Below are 15,113 nucleotides of genomic sequence, written 5' to 3' on the forward strand. Positions count from 1 at the left end.
TATTTGAAAACGCAACATGTTTCGTTGGGATTGACTTCATCAGGCATTAAGAACATAGAAAGCTATTAAAACACACTGCAAAAAAGAAAAAAACATTGAGACACTCTAAAGCTATACAATTATAAAGCTATAATATTCGACTATAAATTACAGTTATTATGAACTTGAGCTATAGTCCGTGTTAAAGTTCTATTGTTGTACACTTGTGCGTGTGTGGAACCATGCGATAACCAGTATCTGATAGTAGAGCTGAAAGAGTCAGGCAAATTATAGCTGAGATTATTGTTCACATGAAGAGGGTCCAAGGTGATTTCTTTTGACTCGACAATGCAGTGTTCTACCTCATCGTGGCAAATGTGTATGTTTGAAGTTGTTGTCCAATTTACTTCATGTTGGCGGCTTTCGTTGTTCGTGTTTATTGAAAACAGAACATGGCCTGATAGGGCAGTAGCTCTGGTTCCCTTGTAAGCAATGTCTCTCTGGTGTTCCTCAAGACGTAGGAGGATAGATTTCTCCGTAGTAAGGTTTTTTTTTTCAGTGTCTTTTAATAGCTTTCTATGTTCTTAACGCCTGATGAAGTCAATCCCGACGAAACATGTTGCGTTTTAAAATAAATCTCAATTTGTTATAATTCTCGGATTTTTAGTCAGTTTATATTAAAATGAACATATCCCAACTCCGAATTAATAGTAGCAGTCATCATATATATATATATATATATATATATATTAGGATAACCAAGCAATTTTATATGCTTGGTTATTTTAGCTCCTAAAGTGTATATATATATATATATATATATATATATACACCCTGTATATATATATATATATATATACAGGGTGTTCGGGATAAATTTGACAGTTTCGTAAGGAAAAAGAAAATCTTCTTTGTATCTATTAAATTTAATGAATTGACAAAAAAACATTACAGGCAGAGTTAATTACAATACTATCAACAAGATTTACTCAAAATAACCACCATTAGCATCGATCACAGCTTCAATTCTGCTTCGGAACCTCGAACAAGCTGATGCTACAGTCTCCCTGGGAAGGGCTGCAAAAACTGTTTTAATTTTATCCATTAACTGGGCTTTTGTATTACTGGAAGTGCGATTGGTGTCTTTTTCAACTGCGCCCCATACAAAATAATCCATGGGGTTAAGGTCTGGGGAGTTTGGAGGCCAAACATTTGGACTGGTGAAGTCGTAGAAATTTTCAGACAACCATTTTTGACTTTTCCCAGAGGTGTGGCAAGGGGCCGAATCCTGCTGCCATACATACGGCCTACCATTGGCTACCCTTGTTATCCAGGGCTTGACTACAGTTAGCAACTCCACGAACAAAGCCCGAATTCCAATGCCAGGGTTCTTCAACACCTGTTCCTGCAGATTTGCGAGGAATTCTGCTGTACGAACGCAATCAGATCGTCTGCTAGGGATCTTTCTTCTTGCTACATCCTCGTAGTCACCATTGCAAGTCTCTAGTTCATGCCTGATTGTTTTTACTGTATTCAGGGAGCATTGGGCAGCAGTCGTAATATCCTTATTTTGATGGCGGGCACGAATCATCATGATACAAGTTATTCTCTTCCATGATTCAGGTGGGTTCCAGCTATCCATCCTTTCTGACATCTTGTATATGAATGAAGAAGGGTCCAAACTTTTAAATGAAGAGAAGTGTGTGTTAATACATGTAACTTACGGAAAAATATAATTAATTATAAATATGTCAAATTTATCCCGAACACCCTGTATATATATGTGTGTGTGTGTATTTAACCTTTTTACTTAAATCTCGGTTCTAATCATTCAATTCTTTATGTGTGTGTGTATACACACACACACACAGATAGATAGATAGATAGATGCTAAATATATATATATATATATATATATATATATATATATATATATATATATATATAAACGCTATATTTAACTATACTAAATAGCGAAATGTATCTTCTCTTCCACCGCAGATGCATCCACCTCTGACCTCGCCTTCTCAGTAATCCAAAAAATAACACAATATATAACAATGAAACTCCAAAAGCAGCACCCTAAAGAACATTTGTGTTACTGAGAAAAAAATGTAGCACAATTCACAAAAGAATTCACACCATACACCGTTTAAAAAACGTTTTTTTTTCTTCTTTTACCCCAGTCAAATCCACCAGCACATGCTTCAGCCTTATTATATCTCACTCTTCTTTTCTTTCTTTTTTTTTTCTATTAGCAACTCTTTCAAATCTTTTTTAAATGGATCTTTTTCATCTTACAAATCATTCACCCATACTAAAACAAAAAATTGTTTCACTTCTTCCTATTCAAACTAGCAGCTTCACTAACATCTTTAATCTTTACACCTAGGAAACATGCATTCAATACATTCTCATTAAGTACACATTTTATCATTGAATATCCATACAATACAATACAGTATGATGATCTGGAATTCCAGAGTATATCATAATTAAAAAGTACAATTTCAAGAACATAAATTAGTGAATTTTGTATTATCAGTTAAGTCTGATACCATTTTTGTCACTGACTGACTGCTTACTGGCTTTGCGGCTACAGCAACCGTGTTAACAGGTGAAGATGTAATGAGAGGTGTAGCAGCTACTGTAACAACAGGAACATTGACAGGCATTGACTGACCATCAGGAAATCGAACGATAAACTGAACTACAGGTGCTGTACCAGTTGCAACAGCTGTAACAGGCTGGAAAAAAGTTAACACATTATATGATATGACACAGTGTGAAATTATTTATATATACATATATAAATATACATAAAAGCAACAACAGTCACCAGATATATATAAGTACATAAACTTTGCCAGTTCATGAATATATAATAATAAAAATAATAATAAGCTAAAGCCTTTTATTTCCTTATAGGGAATAGGCAAGGGCTTTAAACCCTAACTAGCATTTGGAGACTGAGTGGGCAGTTCAATCTCCACTGGCAGCCAATCAGATATAGCTGGCCCACATCTATCACTAGTTATAGGCAGCCACCGATGAAGAGATCAGCAAAACAAGTGTTGCCATCTCTTGGTACCTAACCTTAACAGGATATGTTACTGTCTATGGTCGATTTTCTTCAGTTTACGGGATGAAATATCTGAGTTTCCAGGAGGAAAACACCTGCTTGCCCATGTTTGAGATCGATTTACTCAGGAACCGGTCAGAGAAAGGCTTGGAATAAGTTCCTCCAAGCAGCTTTCATCCTCTGCACTAGGCCTCAAGCGGTCTAGTGCAGAGGATGAAAGCGCCACTTCTACTGAGCTACACAGGTGTTAATATATATATATATATATATATATATATATATAAATGTGTATATTATTTGTGTGTATGTGTATATACATACATACATACATACACATACATAATGCACTTCTGTAAGGCATATGCTATTCCTCCTGAGCGCACGCACACACGACAAAAAAAATCTTGATATTACAGTGTGTAATTAGTGATGATTTTTTTTGTCACTAATTACTTTCCCACATATGGCTAGTGAACAAGTAATTAGTAGTCTAATCTTTAAAGATACATGTGATGTGACTATAAACAACAAATTACATGGTAACTGCAGTAATTAACTTTAATGAAATGAAAGAACAGATATTTCGTACTGAAAATAACAGCACATCATCAGTGCATAGAAACAAGCAAATCAAAGAAACAGGAATACAAGGTGCATATCAGTGGTTTACCAATTAAAAAACTGTTGCCACGCGCTAGAAATTAATATTAATGAATATTATTAATATTAATTTATAGCACGCAGCAACAGCTTTTAATAAATGAAAAATAATTTTTAACGATCGATTTACTCGGGAACCAACTAGATGGAGATTTAACACCTCGTTTATAATAGCATAAAAAATGGACATTCTCAATGATGACAAACAATTTTTCTTTGTCATTGAGAATGTCCATTTTTTTTTTCCCAAATATGATTAAGGTCCAAATATCCATGCTTATTCCAAATGCCTTTCTCTTTGATGAATAATAAACAAGGCCAAAAAATAAAAGAAGCTGACGATTCTACTGCATTGTATTGTGAAATAGAGAAGTGTCTCATGTACTCAGTTTTTGCATCTTTCTGCTTGCTCAGTGAATTTGGAAAAGAAGGATGAGGCTTATCTCCTTCGAATACAGTCATACAATTCGCAAGCAAACAAAATGAGACATTCATTATATTGTCAACATTGTTTCCCATTGTAAATATGGGCAAAAAAGTTATAAATTTATAGAAAATTATATATTAAAAACTTTTGTATATTACATATAAAGACTTGCCTACCACATCAGTTTCACACTTCATTCACGCAAAACAGATGACACTTAGAAAACAAAAACAGCAACTTATGACAAATAACAATGTTCAGTTGGATTGGATGAGATAATAACCAATCAACAGCCACCAATTTCTAGGTGCTATTGTCTCAGCGCTCGTCCTGCCTTGTAGTTCCACAAAAATGCTTTCCTCACAGAAGTACCAACTGGATGGAGATTTAACACCTCATTTATAATACATCCTCTGGGTAGTTTAAAACCACTGGAACACTAAGAATTTGACTTGCTACCATCTGCATGTCTGATCAAAGGGCTCAAAGGTGTATGTATTTTGAACACACACATCCAGGCTATTAACTCAAATGTGATGTAATGTTTATGCATCAAAAAGTGTCCTCTTCATATAGCATTAGTATTGTGTTTAATTGTATTAATCACGTGAAGCCAGAAAACAATTAGGGGAGTCATTAATGGGAATAAATGCAAAAATATTATATCGGTGATATTGATATTCCATGGATGTGTACTGCACACTTGGAATATTTGCCTCTGATTTAGACAGCTCTTGAATACAAGCAACATTGATCTCTTTTCCGTCCAACTCCTCATTCCATGCTACAGCACAAGTGGTTTCCTGAATTCATAATCACCAGCCTTGTAGTTCCACAATATGCTTTCCTCACAGAAGTGTCAACTGAAGGGAAATTTAACACCTCATTTATAACATCCTCTGATGAGATGATCAAATCCAAGACCCTCTTTTTCTCCTTACTTGTCCCAGAAACCTTCTTTGAATTAAACTGTTTTCCCCCTCCATTTTCGTCTAAACACACATTCACATTGCCTTGGAGCATCAACCTTTCTCACGCTGTGTTCTCCTGTTTACCCTGAGTCTCTCTATTTCTCTGATTATCTTGTACATGTGCTCTCTCATTCTCTATACTCATGCCACACACTTCTTCTTTTGTAAACACTTCAATCTCTCCTTTACTTCCCTACTCTTTCACATCGCTTCTTACTTAGCTGAGATTCATTCTCTGCACTCATTACTCTCTCTCCTAGCAGAAGTCTCTCCAAATGACCCATACCAAAACCATTCAAATGCAGTCCATCACTCTTATACAGTTCTACTCTTCCTTCAAACTCATTCTGCACATTAACAAACTATGCTCCTTTCTCTTCACACATTTCTACCAACATATCATTCATAATTCTTGCTCTCTGCTTCATCTCATCACTGTCACACCTGGGCAACATACTGACTACCATTACTATCACACTATTATCTTTTATCCTTCTAAACAATCTCCTCGTGTATACATTCTTACATTCTCCTTGTTTCCAGTGAAGGGATTTGTCCCTACACTACCACTACCAACTCCTTTGCTTGCTTAGTCCTCATATTCAATGCTTCAATCGCTCTATTAATTTTACCTCTAGGAAAACAAACCTGGTGCATCTTCTCATTCACCTGTAATAATCAAATCACCATACCATGCCACTCGTGAGTTTTTCATTACCATTTTCATACCGAAATCATTTGTTTATGTCTTCTTCACTCTTTCATACATATCTACAATTCTCTTCAATTCACTCTGTGTCTACCTCATTTTCAGCTTTCAAATCTTGCATCCATTTTTTCCTCTATATAGCGACCTCAATAAAGGTTGAAAACAGTCTGGATAGTAACCCTTCCCATAATGCACAGCATTATACATGTCCATAAAGATATGTGCTTTGCATTAAGGAATACTAAGGGAAGTGATGTGAAGTCATTAGCCTTTATATATGAGTTGCTCAATCACGAAGTCACTTCACGTGCAAACTTGTTTGCTTACACTTGGATAAAGGATTAAACCAAGAATATAATTTCTTGGCATTTTTAATTTATAGTATAATCATGTGAAAAAAATTTGAATATCAAGAGACAATAAGTGTTGTTAAGTTGGACATGCTGAAATGGCAGTTTGGATGCCCACAAGAAAGGCGACTCCGCCATGAGATGGCCTATCTCCAGTTCTGTTCTTATGATGTGCATGCACACCATCAGGAAACAGTTGAATCAAATGTTCACAGATTGTAGGGAAAGCAAATGGTAGTAGAATTTTGGATGCTAGTTATGGTATTCTGGGAAACAAGAAAGCCAAAAAAGACTAAAAAGAAGTATGGCAAACAATATGAAAATAAAAGAATAGAAAAGAGGAAGAATGAAAAGGGCCAGAACCATTATTAAACTGTTCTTCTGTCTTACACTGAAGGATTATTAACAAATCAATGTGGAAAAGATTTTTCAAAGAATAAAGGCAAACAGGAGATAAGAAGAAATAATACCGCTAGAGAAATAGCATCTTTTTCAAGAATATTAAAATTCATCAAATATATTCTTGAAAAAAGATGCTATTTCTCTAGAGTTATTTGCTAGCCTGCAATGGTATTTGAATCTATGTCCAAAACGTTATAGGTTAAAATGCCACTGGAGTAATGGACATTAGGCACAGATGTTGTGAATCTCTTTAGGTAATAACTGAATTTCAATGCCTGATATGAGACCACTGCCCTGGCCACTTCAGGAGCCTGAAGTGCCGTGCAGGGTTTCTGGACTAATCCTTAGTCCATCCATGGTACTACAAAATATACCATAGGTTTATAACCTTTCATAGGTAAGAGTAAGATTATTTCAGTTTCATATTCTTGGCTTTATGGAAGTATTTTACATAAAGCCAAGAATATGAAACTGAAATAATCTTACTCTTACTGTCCATAATAATAACGTATTTTACAGTTTTATAGAATTTTAAACCGATTGCATATAAAAATATACTCCACAAAATATTGTTCTAACCTGCAGAACAGATGTTACTGCAGAAGAATTACTAGGACTTCCAGATCCTGAGACTACAGATACCTGAGTTGCCGGAGAAGTGGCTATACTGTTGCTCACTGCTCTTGTTACAACTACTGCAGTTTGCACGCCTGATGCCATAGCTTTGGTTGTGGAGCATGTAGCATTAACATTTGATATTGAATGACCACTGAAAAATAAACAGCAAATATTAAAGAATACATTATACTTAAAGAACATGACTTCATATATAATGCAGAATTCCACAGTATTACAATAGAAAGAAATAAAATAGAGCATTATAAAACAAAGAAGATATGAGGTCAGATTAAAAGGATGTTAAAAAACTTTGTTCCCCTGGTAAAATATATGCACCTGGCTACACTGCATATGCAGTGATGTTTCTGAAAATGTTACTTCATATGATGACAGGAGATTACAATTTCATGGTATTACTTCGATCATTTATGGTTGGCACTAAACATAAGCAGGTAAAAATCGTATATGGCTGCATTATCACTAAATGTAAGCAGCATTTGTATAATTGTGAAGATACTTTAATAGCATATGGTTGGTTCTTTTAAAAGTCATTTTAAAGAATGACACGTCCAAATAAGACTATCAAAACTAATTCAAACTGAAAGAATTTTTTTTCCCTAAGTTCCTATATTAGTTTCCAGGCTTATGGATAACAAAACATGCTCCAAATATTGAAGTCATGGAACACAAGGGAATTGATCCCCCCCCCCCACTCCTCTCCCAACTATTGAGCTTGCTCCCTAGCATGATAAGATATTCTATACATACCAGCAGGCCCGGCTGGTGGCGTCTGCAAAGTGCACAAGTGCACCTAAAAGATGTCAAAAAATATGAGATAAGAGTTTAACCGAACAACGAATGGTACATATAATTATGAATGTACGCCGTCTTCCGTTCGGGCCCCCTTCAGATCTTCCCAGAAACGAACAAATAAATTCTGAAATTGTATCCTGGACCCAATTACATCACTGTAATTTTTGATTAAAATTTACGAAAATATACCTAAAATGTTTTTTATTTTTTGATGTATCATAAATCAACTTATGATTAAATGTTGAGTTCTGTGTAAAAAAAATGTGTATAAGCAGGACTGTAAAGTGGTTTTCATTTGTTTTTCATTTCCTGTTCGTTTTATTCACACTTTATTTAAAAAAAACTTTTTTGGAAAGGCGCTGAACATTAATCACACACACACAAGAAAAATACTAGGCGCCAGTGCTGCATGCCAGCCACTAAATTAGAAACCTTTATGCAGATGTACATAAATGTCACTCATGTGGCATATGTGAAAATACTTGGTCACATGCAATCACCATGTGTTCTAGGCAACTATTTAAGAATTCTGCTGGTCAGTAATTGTCAATGGTATTGATCACAATGGACAAAATAAAGGATCTTTCAGAGTTCAATAAGGGGCTTATTGTGGGTGCCTGCCTGGCTGGAGCCACGATTTTGAAAACAGCACACCTGACTAGTTTTTCAAAAGATGAGATATCCCGGGTGTTTAATCAGTGAATAAATAACCCACATTACTTGTCTAAGAGATATAACTGTGGTCCTAAGACAGTCTGTCAGGAAAAAAGATCACCACTGTCACAGAACTTCTTGTGTGCGGTACTGACCAAAGCATTTAATGAAGGCTGTCTCTGCCCAAACTATGCAAATGGAAGTGAAGGGGATCACTACTGACAGTCACATGCCTATGTGAAAACCACTGCTTTCTGCAAAGAACCAGAAAGTTCATTTACAGTGGTGTCAGGGACAGCGTAGCTGGACACTGGAAGATTGGATAAAAGTCATGGTGCAATGAGTCACGGTACACCTTGTTCTGTACTGAATCCCAGTAGGCAGAGTTTGGTGGGAGCCCCATGAAGTAATGAACCCAGCTTGCCCTGTAAACACAATCTAAGGTTCTGGAGGTGGTGTCATGGTGTGGAACATGTTCTGTTGGAATGGATGTTGGAAGTTTTTTCACTTGGTTAGACTATAATAAATTTAGTTTAATCCTTTATCCAAGTGTAAGCAAACAAAGTTTGTGCCTGAAGTATCTTCAGGACTGAGGCAACTCATGGTAAAGGTGGACCAAGCTCACTTCTTGTCTTGGTATCTCCCATAATTCAAAGCACATCTCCTTGCAGACATGTATAATGCTATGCATTAAGGGAAGGGCCACTACCCAGACCGGTTTTGACCTTTAATGAGGTCTCGTCAGTGGGAGCCAGACCCAGAAGTAGTGATACTAAGGCAGAAGCAATGGAGAAGTCATATTTATCTATACGAGTTAAAAAGTATCTCACCTCATTATTAAATTACTCTGGATTTAGAGAAAGATGTTGGAAGTTTCTTTCCACTTGGTTAGCTATAATAAATTTAGTTGAATCCTTTATCCAAGTGTAAGCAAACAAAGTTTGTGCTTGAAGTATCTTCAGGCCTGAGGCAACTCTTGGTAAAGGTGGACCAAGCTCTCATCACTCCTTGTCTTGGTATCTCCCATAATGCAAAGCATATCTCCTGTCTGGCTCCCGCAGACGAGACCTTAATAAAGGTCGAAACCGGTCTGGGTAGTGGCCCTTCCCTTAATACATAGCATTATACATGTGCGCAAGGAGATGTGCTTTGCATTATGGGAGATACCAAGACAAGGAGTGATGAAAGCTTGGTCCACTTTTACCACGAGTTGCCTCAGTCCTGAAGATACTTCAGGCACAAACTTTGTTTGCTTACACTTGGATTAAACTAAATTTATTATACTGTTGGTACGAAACTGGTCCCCTGATATTGCTGGAAGAGTGATGTCCAAAAAGGAATATCTGAACATTGTTGCCAATCAAGTCCTTCCTGCAATGTTGACTTTTTATCCATCATGTGAGAATTGTTTCAATAACAACAATGCTGTCCATCATGCAAGGATTGTTTAGCAGTGGTTCAGCAAGCATGACAGACTTCCACCATCTCTCCTGCCCCCCCCCAAAAGCCTGGATCTGAACCCCACTGAGAATGTATGGGACATGTTAGAAACACAGATCGGAAAGTCCTCTTTCATCAAATATGAGCCAGTTAAAGGATTGTCTGGTAAAAGCCTGGTATGTTGTAGATGGAATCCAACCCATTGTGGAATCTATGCCAAACCAAATATGTGCTGTAATTCAGGCTAGAGTAAGACAAACACAGCATTAAATAAAAGTTTCTAATTTGGTGGCCAGTATGTGTGTATATATAACAAACATTTGAGACCAAACTGTCAACATCTGAAAGTTTTAGAAATACTTTCCAAAAAAAAAATGTCAAAAAAGTAGACATATGGAACATGGAAAAAATACAAACTTATAGGTGCAAAAATTTCACTTGGGCGAAGGTCAATGTCTTAAAATTTTTAATTAAGATTATAGCTGAGAAGAGAGTAGCAATATTACTACTTTCATAATCAAGTGGTCCTCTAACTGGGTATGATATCTTCTTCCACTCACTTTGATGCAGACCCATTTCTGTTATTATCTGGCCTATTTGGTCTCTCTTGACAAATGGTACTTGCTTTCTTTCAACACTGATGCTTTCAAAGTATTAGAGGACTAAGGGTCTTTCCTTTCAAACTTAATTTCTGGATAGAATTCGTGCAACTCTTTTGTCTGGTATGCTGATATACCCAAGAAATAGGGACTCTGAAATCAAACCATGGACCAATAAATTGGATGTTCCATAATAAACCCACACATTGCCTCCTTATATTAAATATAAGGAGGCAATTCAGGAAATAGAAATGGCAGCAAAACTGCATGTGTTCGCCTGGCCGATCTGCAAGATGAAAAATCTGAGTTTCCAGGAGAATAACCTCGAGACCTCTGTATGAGATCAGTAAATTATCTTTAACTGAAAATGCCTATATAAAGATTACCCTCGTTCTGTGGGAAGTATTGAGACCACATTATTACGTAATGAAGGAGTTTAATAAAAATAAGCAGTTAAACTTGACAAGTTTTGTAAGTTGTATGACTTACATCAGGGGCACCGGTACCTAAAAGTTTTACACAAGAAAAGCCTATTAACAATTAATTGCATTTATTAGATGTTTTTGATAACTTCACAACTATAACATATAAATGATAAAACAGAATACAAATCGCAAATTCATTATTGAATGCATGTTGGAACGTTGCTAGTTGTTGCAATCACATTCTGTGGTATCATGCGTTATATCCTAGGTCTGTGGCAGTTAAATTTTTGATGAAAGCAGACCATACTTATAAAATTAAGCCTTGATTTTTATTGCATTGTGTAGGGATCCTAAGCATTTGTGAGGCTTTACATTTTCTTGTAAAACAGTTACGATCAATATACGACATTTTTGTTTGTTGCCAAAGTACCTGATGGGTAGAAGTGGCTGTGTGGAATGCCAGGCTTAATTTAAACTCTTCATTTTTTTAAACGTCTTTTACGTATTCAGACATGCGGATCTCTCCCGACCTTCCTGTCTGGCCTACATAACAAATACCACAAGCGCAATGAATCTCATAATGACGCCTGCTTTTTTCAAAGGATGATGTGGAGGTTTTTGACCTCAAACTTAGCAAAATATCTGGCAACCTGATATCAAAACACATAGGAAAAACAATAATTTATAAAAAATAGTTTAAATTTAATTAAAAAAAGTGAAGGATATAAATATAGAACCTTCAGACATCTTAGTAAGTTTAGATGTAGTCAATCTCTTCACTAATGCACCCAAAAATGACACAGTGGATTTACTTGTAAATCTTTTCTCACTGGACACTGTAGGACTATTTAAACATTGCATGGAAAACACTTTTTTTTCATATTTCAAAACAAATATTGACAAAAAGGAGCTGCCAAGGGTTTCCCCCCCTTTCTCCAGTCTTAGCCAAACTGTTTATGGAAAATGTTGAAACTAATGCATTAAAAAACTAACAGAAGAAACCAAAAATTTGGTTGCATTATATAGATGATATTTTTGCCATTTTGAGGGGAACGGTGGATGAGCCGATTGCTTTCAAAAATTATCTGAACAACTTGCATTCCAATATAAAAATCACTCTTGAACCAGAACAACACAAAAATACCATTCCTTGATATCCTTGTCGAAGTAAACAATAAAGAAAAAAGGTTATCCCCTCTCCATATACAGAAAACCTGCAATGGGAAGATTTTTAAATGCCACTTCACACCACCATCCATTACAAAAAATAGACATAATTAAAACTTTACGAGACAGGGCATACAATATATCAAGCACGTCAATTAAAAGGAATGAAGAACTGCACTACCTCAGACAGAATCTCTCGTTTAAATGGTTTTGAACCTAAGATAATCAGAAAAATTCTTAATACATCTCCTGCAACTCCCTTAGTTAAACAAGATTTCAAGAATGCAATCATTTTGCCTTACATCAAGAATGTCACAAAGTGGCTGCGTTGCTCTGAGAGTACAATGTAAAAGTGGCTTTTTTATCTTTACAAAAAATATCAAGATTCCTTCATCCACCAAAACCTCCACATCACCCCATGAAAAAACCAAGTGTCTATGAGATTCATTGCTCTTGTGGCATCTGTAATGCATGCTACACAGAAAGGTCCACATTCCTGAACGTGTAAAAGACGTTGAAAAAAGAAGAGAGCATAAATCAGGCCTGGCATTCCACACAACCACTACTGGCCATTAAGTACTTTGACAACAAACAAAAATGTCATATATTGATTGTAACTGTTTTACATCAAAATTTAAAGAAGCCTCGCAAATGCTTAGGAACCCTACACAATGCAATAAAAATCAAGGCTTACTTTTACATTAAGTATGGTCTGCTTTCAACAAAAATTTAACTGCCACAGACCTAGAATATAATGTGTGATATCACAGAACATGATACAACAACTAGCAATGTTCTAAAGATTTAGTCATGCCTTTGTTCTGCTTATTTAATGAGAGTCTTGAGGTGGGTAAAGTTCCTAACATGTAGCTTAGATAAATGAGTGGGGATTGCAGTTTTAATGTTAATAAATGCAAGGTTTACACCTTAGGACACAGAGATAAAAGGCTACATACTGTATTGGTGGAGCTGTACCTCAGGAAGTGGATGAGGTTCGAGATCTTGGGGTGATGGTGGACAGTGGACTAAAGTTCCGAGGTCACATGTGTTGCAAAGACTGCACATCATATTCCTGGTATGATAAAAAGTACGCTGACATGTAGGGATAAGAAAGTAGTGGTGCATATATATAAGGCATTGGGCAGACCACATGGACTACTGTGCTCAGATTTGGTCACCTAGGTTTTGCTGTGCTGTGGAAACACTAGAGAGGATGAGAGGATCCAAAGATGAATAACCAAAGTGATATCAGAATTCTGGAGTGTTGGTTGTGAAGATCATTTGAGAGAATGTGAATTACAGAGGTGTGGATAGGAGGAAAAGAGGAGATATGATAGACACCTTCAAGTTAGTTAAGGGATTTTATCAGATTAACACAGAGGAAATTATGAAAAGAGTAAATGTTAAGATGGCAAGAATGAGAAGCCATCTCTGGGAGTTGTATAGTGATGTGGTGAAGAAGGGAGTGAGGAGTAGATTTTTTACATGAAGAGGTGTTAGTGAGTGGAATACATTGACCAAGTGTGTTGTGAGTGCAGTTAGTGTAAATAACTTCAAAGCTCACTATGATAGACATGTTGCTGGTTTAGTATGCCTCCCACGATGGGTCTGTTGACTCCATGTAGGTTACCAAATAATAATAATAATAATAATAATAAATATTCATTTATAGAACTGAACATAATACTTAAATACTTACACTGATGTAATGACTGGAATTTGCACAACAGCCTTCTGGATGCCACTATTACCAAGTTTTGTGATACAAGTACTCGTTACTTTTAGAGAAGAATCTGTAGAGGTAGAATTTTTGACTGATTTCTTTGACAAAGAGGTAGAAACAGCATTGAGGTCATCTTTATCATCAGATGTAGTGGAAGAAGCCTGATTACTAGGTGCAAATGGCATTGTATCATTCATATCATCAGTAACTGGTGTGTCCGTATGAACCTGAAATGGGGAGGTCTCGGAAGAAATGATGTCATTTGATTCTGTTGGAGATGTTGTTGAAACAGTGAGATCATTTTCAGTGGACACCGGAGGAATAGAAGGAGTGTGAAGTGCATCACTCTCTGTGAGAGTAGTTGAGAGAATTGATGTGGGCTGTACATATTAAAAGATCTTCAAGTTAATCATAATAGCCACCACATAATTTATTTCAACTAGAAAATATAACCTCTAATGCAGTCATAGTGAAAAAATATAAACAAATTAAATATTTATGTAAAGTACATTTTTGTTTCCCAAAATACAATTTTTAATACAACTGTCTTGGTTTGGTTTTGACTGCAATACACTTATTGCTAAAAGCATTTTCACAACGTCTCAAATGCAACATTACTTTCATTACAAAAATATAAATAACAACCCACTTATTAGTATATAAAAAATAAAAAAATAAAAGCATAATTAATTATGAGGCACATATTTCTCTATAACAAGAAAACTTTTGAACTGAAATGCATTATTCACATTTTCATAACATCTCAAAACAGCAAAGAACATATGAATGATTATTATTCAAAATATTATGTTGTTAATTTGAAGTGAGTTATCAATAGCATCCAAATGGTTAATCTATTGCAATATACCTTCATGTTGTTTTCATTGAAATTAACTCTTAACACTATCAGGATAAAATGAATTTATTAAGGTTCTGGATATTCTGCCAAATTCAAAGCTCACCTATCAGAAATATAAATCACCGAAACCTAATAAAAAATTTAAAACTCAAGTTGTAACTGAAAACCACAAGAATGAATAAAGTCTTAGCAAGTAATTACTAAAATAAAGAGCTAATAGGCTTCAGTTCAGCAA

The 15,113-nt window shown here is 35.7% G+C and overlaps 1 protein-coding gene across 8 annotated transcripts in view; it reads right to left on the reverse strand.

Moving 5' to 3' along the window:
* Positions 1 to 15,113, reverse strand: part of LOC150101263 (cyclic AMP-dependent transcription factor ATF-2-like) — a 379,459-nt gene that overhangs the window by 128,608 nt on the left and 235,738 nt on the right. For 7 of the 8 annotated variants that reach the window (XM_090400483.1, XM_090400482.1, XM_090400477.1 and 4 more), the window contains 3 exons: positions 13,996 to 14,399; positions 7,160 to 7,349; positions 2,538 to 2,726 (listed from right to left, as the gene is read on the reverse strand). In XM_090400483.1, coding sequence (XP_090256609.1) covers positions 2,538 to 2,726; positions 7,160 to 7,349; positions 13,996 to 14,399 — 783 coding nt within the window. The remainder of the gene's footprint in view (positions 1 to 2,537; positions 2,727 to 7,159; positions 7,350 to 13,995; positions 14,400 to 15,113) is intronic. The other variant, XM_090400481.1, reaches the window with a different exon arrangement.

Source organism: Typopeltis vanoorti, chromosome 11, assembly GCF_054136105.1.
Source record: "Typopeltis vanoorti isolate ZY-2024b chromosome 11, IOZ_Tvanoo_1.0, whole genome shotgun sequence".
Lineage (NCBI taxonomy): Eukaryota > Metazoa > Arthropoda > Arachnida > Uropygi > Thelyphonidae > Typopeltis > Typopeltis vanoorti.